The sequence below is a fragment of the Triticum aestivum genome, chromosome 7B (genome assembly GCF_018294505.1).
Source record: "Triticum aestivum cultivar Chinese Spring chromosome 7B, IWGSC CS RefSeq v2.1, whole genome shotgun sequence".
NCBI classification, from domain to species: Eukaryota; Viridiplantae; Streptophyta; class Magnoliopsida; order Poales; family Poaceae; genus Triticum; species Triticum aestivum.
In genome coordinates this window covers 597,413,991-597,417,888 of record NC_057813.1, presented here as the reverse complement: position 1 = coordinate 597,417,888, position 3,898 = coordinate 597,413,991, and the positions used below count along the sequence as shown (strand labels likewise).

Sequence of the window (3,898 nt, the reverse complement as noted above, 5' to 3'; positions counted from 1 at the left end):
TTTTTCGCGCCGGCGCTGAAAAAACGGCCCAGTCGCGCCCCCAGGACGCCGAAAATCGCCGGCTCGGACCTTTTTTCCGTCCGGCGGTCACAGGCCGAACCCGACGCGCTGGGGAGCCGTTGGGGGCTCTGGCGCTACGGAAAAGCACGCCTGGCCCACACCGACAGGGAAAAAGTGAAGTTTTTCTTCCCCCGACTCGCCTCGCACCCCCCGCGCCCTTGGCCACCATTAGCTGTATCCCGGCGACGGGCGCCGGCCTACTCCACTAGATAGCCATTCCCCGCCGGAAAATAGCAGCGCTTCGCCGCGGCAGCCCCTCCCGCAGCACTAGGCGCTGTCGGCCGCCGTTTCCGGCCGCGGAGGCGCGGTTTAACGGCGGGTACACGCCCACCGAGCGTAAGGTGTTCGGCGTTTTGACTGACTCGGCGATGGACTCCGATGAGGAGGAAGAGCTCGCCGCGCTGCTGGAGGAGGAAGCCGCGGCCGACGTCCAGGAAGAAGAGCATCTGATGGTGCTCGCCGCCCTCGCCCAGCTGCCGGCGAGCAGTGAAAAGCCGCGTCGAGGTGGCTCGGCGCCGGGGCGGGTGAAAGCAAAGAATCGACATCGTCTGCAAGGCTACTTCATGCTCTACTCCGACTACTTCGCCGATGCTCCACTTCATGGCGAGAGAACATTTCGGCGCCGTTATCGGATGAACCGAAAGCTCTTCCTCAGGATTGTGAATTCCATCCGGGAGTTCAACAACTACTTCAAGTGCAAGATGGATTGCACTGGCGCTCTTGGATTCACCTCCATCCAGAAGTGCACGACAGCGATGAGGATGCTTGCATATGAAGCTCCCAGTGATTCACTCGACGACTATGGGCGCATGGCCGAGTCCACCAGCATAGAGTGTTTCTACAAGTTCTGTCGGACAGTGGTGGCAGTGTTTGGGCCACAATACTTGAGAGCACCCAATGTGGAAGACACTGCTCGGATCCTAGCCCAGAATGCAGCAAGAGGATTTCCTGGGATGCTTGGAAGCATCGACTGCATGCATTGGAAATGGAAGAACTGCCCATTTGGTTGACAGGGGATGTACAAAGGCGCCAAAGGCGGTTGCAGTGTGGTGCTTGAGGCGGTAGCCACACAGGACCTCTGGATTTGGCACTCCTTCTTTGGTATGCCAGGAACTCACAATGACATCAACGTGTTGCAGTGCTCTCCTGTTTTTGCCAAGCTCGTTGAGGGTCATTCTCCTCCGGTGAACTTCGAGATCAATGGGCACCAATACAACAAGGGGTACTATCTAGCTGACGACATCTATCCGAGATGGTCGACATTTGTGAAGACGATCTCAAACCCTGTGCCAGGAGGCAAGAACGCCTGGTTTGCGAAGCTTCAGGAGGTTTGCAGGAAGGATGTCGAGCGGGCATTTGGTGTGCTCCAATCTCGATTCGCTGTTGTTCGGTACCCCGCTCAGACCTGGTCGAAAGATCAAATGTGGGGGATCATGACTTGCTGTGTCATCTTGCACAACATGATCATCGAGAGCGAGCAAGAAGACCCAGTGTTTGACACTGAACCATACTACAGGCAGGGTCCTCTAGCCGAAGTTGATCACCAGCTACCGCCAACTTGGACGTCAACTACAGAAAGATCTGATTGAGCACCTATGGAGGCTCAAGGGGGACGCCGCGTGATGAAATACGAGTTTTTATTTGTTGAACTATATAATTTGTATTGAACTATTTGTTGTTATACTATTTTATTGAAGTATTTGATTTTTCTGTGATGAAATATGTGATAAGGAATAATTATGTTGATAATTGAACGCCGAGACAGGGCGAAACCACGCCGAATATGGGCCTATTCTCACCCATATGGGCCGTTTATTCGCCAAAATTGGGCTGCAAAGTGGGCCAATTTCGGCGCCTGGGGGCGAGCTGGGGGCGGCGACTGGGCGAAAAAACGCCCCCAGCGCCGAGTGTCTCGCCTGCTCGCCCCCAGGGGACGATTTTTGTGCGTCCTGGGAGGGCCAACGGCTGAAGATGCCCTGAGGCGTCAGATTTTGTTGAATCGACGGCAATGGATTGGTCTGGGGCTGGACATCTATCAACTAGATAGTAAGTGTTTCCCATGATGTATCCATCATGTTGGCTCAGGCGGCACGAGCAATGCAATCTCTTAAAACAGTCAAACCATTATATGCACAATAATTAATTCTGGCACCACATAATAATATTTTTAGGGCACATAATTAATAATCTTTCTTCGTTTAAAATCTTGATGATACCCGACACTTTTCTGCATGAATCAGTTACAATATATTCAACGAGATTTAGCTATATGGAACTTGAATACGAGTAATATTTAGTGAGCATACATATGCTTTATTATATACTTATAAAATATTTATAAAATTAATTAGTACAATAAAATGGCAATGAATTTCACTGCAAAAAAAAGAGAATGAAAATGGATTTCACCGGGAAAAAGGAATGAAAATAGATTTTACCGCAAAAAAGAAATGAAAATGGATTGTTACATGTTGAGATATATCTTCCTATACATGGTTTACATGTTGAAAGAAATACTAGATAAGTACTCCTTAATTGGTTTTAATAATCTTTTAGAAATGCACACAAAGTCTTTTTTACATGAGTATATAATTTCTAGAGATTTTCATACCGAGTATACATATACCTTCCTTTTTAAAATCAAAATGAATGTGAAGATTTGTTCAAATCAAATCGTAACGTACTCGGTGTTCAAAAATTAAATCAAATCGTAACGCCTTGTATACGTGATCCAGCACGATCGAATTGATATTGCTCCAAATATTTCATGTTTATTGCAAAGCAACGGTTGCCATGCAAATTAGCGTGCCCGCCCCCAGAAAATACAAAGAATACAGATCGGGAAAAGCACGGCGTGGCCATGCATCAAGACCGCCGGAAGTTTGCCTTGATTGTCTCCACGGTGTGCTTGTCCGTGAGGAGCGTCTTGGCGACGAGATCGTCGGGGAGCGCCCCGGCGAAGAGCGAGTTGCCGAGGAGCACCAGCCCCGGGTTCTGGCTGCTGAGGGAGGCGTAGAGCGTGGCCGGCGCGCTCCCGTTGTTGTATAGGAAGTGCACGAGCCCCTGCGGCACGGCGAAGACGTCGCCCTTGCGGAGCACCTTGGCGTAGAGCTTGTTGTCCGGGTAGGAGGAGACGAAGCCGAAGTAGACGGAGCCCTCCAGCACCAGCGCCGTCTCCGCCGCCCTCGGGTGGTAGTGCACCGGGAAGATGCCCCCCGGCACGACGTCGAGGCGGACGTGGGACTCGCCCAGCGTGTTCAGGCCCGGGATCTGCACCTGGTTCGCCGTGAACCCGAAGCGCTTGCTCGTCGTGCCGCCCGGCTTGTCCAGGCCGCCGAAGAGGAAGTCCTCCGCCACCACCGCCGCCGGGTCCTTGCACGCCACCCCGTTCTCGTGCACTGTACGGGCATATCATCATGGATGATCACATAGAAACTGAGGAGCTGCCACAAGCACGGCGTTTATTCTCCGTACCTTTGGACGTGGGGTCGGCGACGCAGAAGTCCTGAAGAGGGTTAGGGTCGAAAGCCTTGACATGGCCGGAGACGAGGGCGACGACGGCGAGCACCAAGAGCAACATTGCAGAAGCCATGGCGAGCCTTCTCGATCAGCAAAATGTGCAAGGAGCGACGAGTGCAGGGTATAGACTAGAGAGGACTCCACTATATACTAGTAGTATGATGCAGGGACATTAATGGGCTTCCATGAATGCGCAGGCAATATTTTGGTAGTATGTTATATCACACCAATGAGATATTCGCACACTTATGGCCTTCAATTTATAGGAGGGAAACTTATATGAAGAAAGATTTAAATCCTTATTTTTTTGGAGAATATT

The 3,898-nt window shown here is 51.1% G+C and overlaps 1 protein-coding gene across 1 annotated transcript; it reads right to left on the bottom strand.

The window, feature by feature from the left end:
* Positions 1-2,925: 2,925 nt before the first annotated feature.
* Positions 2,926-3,661, bottom strand: LOC123156499 (germin-like protein 5-1). Its single transcript, XM_044574621.1, has 2 exons — positions 3,535-3,661; positions 2,926-3,458 (listed from the first exon to the last, which is right to left on the bottom strand). Exons 1-2 carry the CDS (start codon positions 3,650-3,652, stop codon positions 2,926-2,928), a joined length of 651 nt encoding a protein of 216 aa, XP_044430556.1. The 5' UTR covers positions 3,653-3,661.
* Positions 3,662-3,898: the final 237 nt, after the last annotated feature.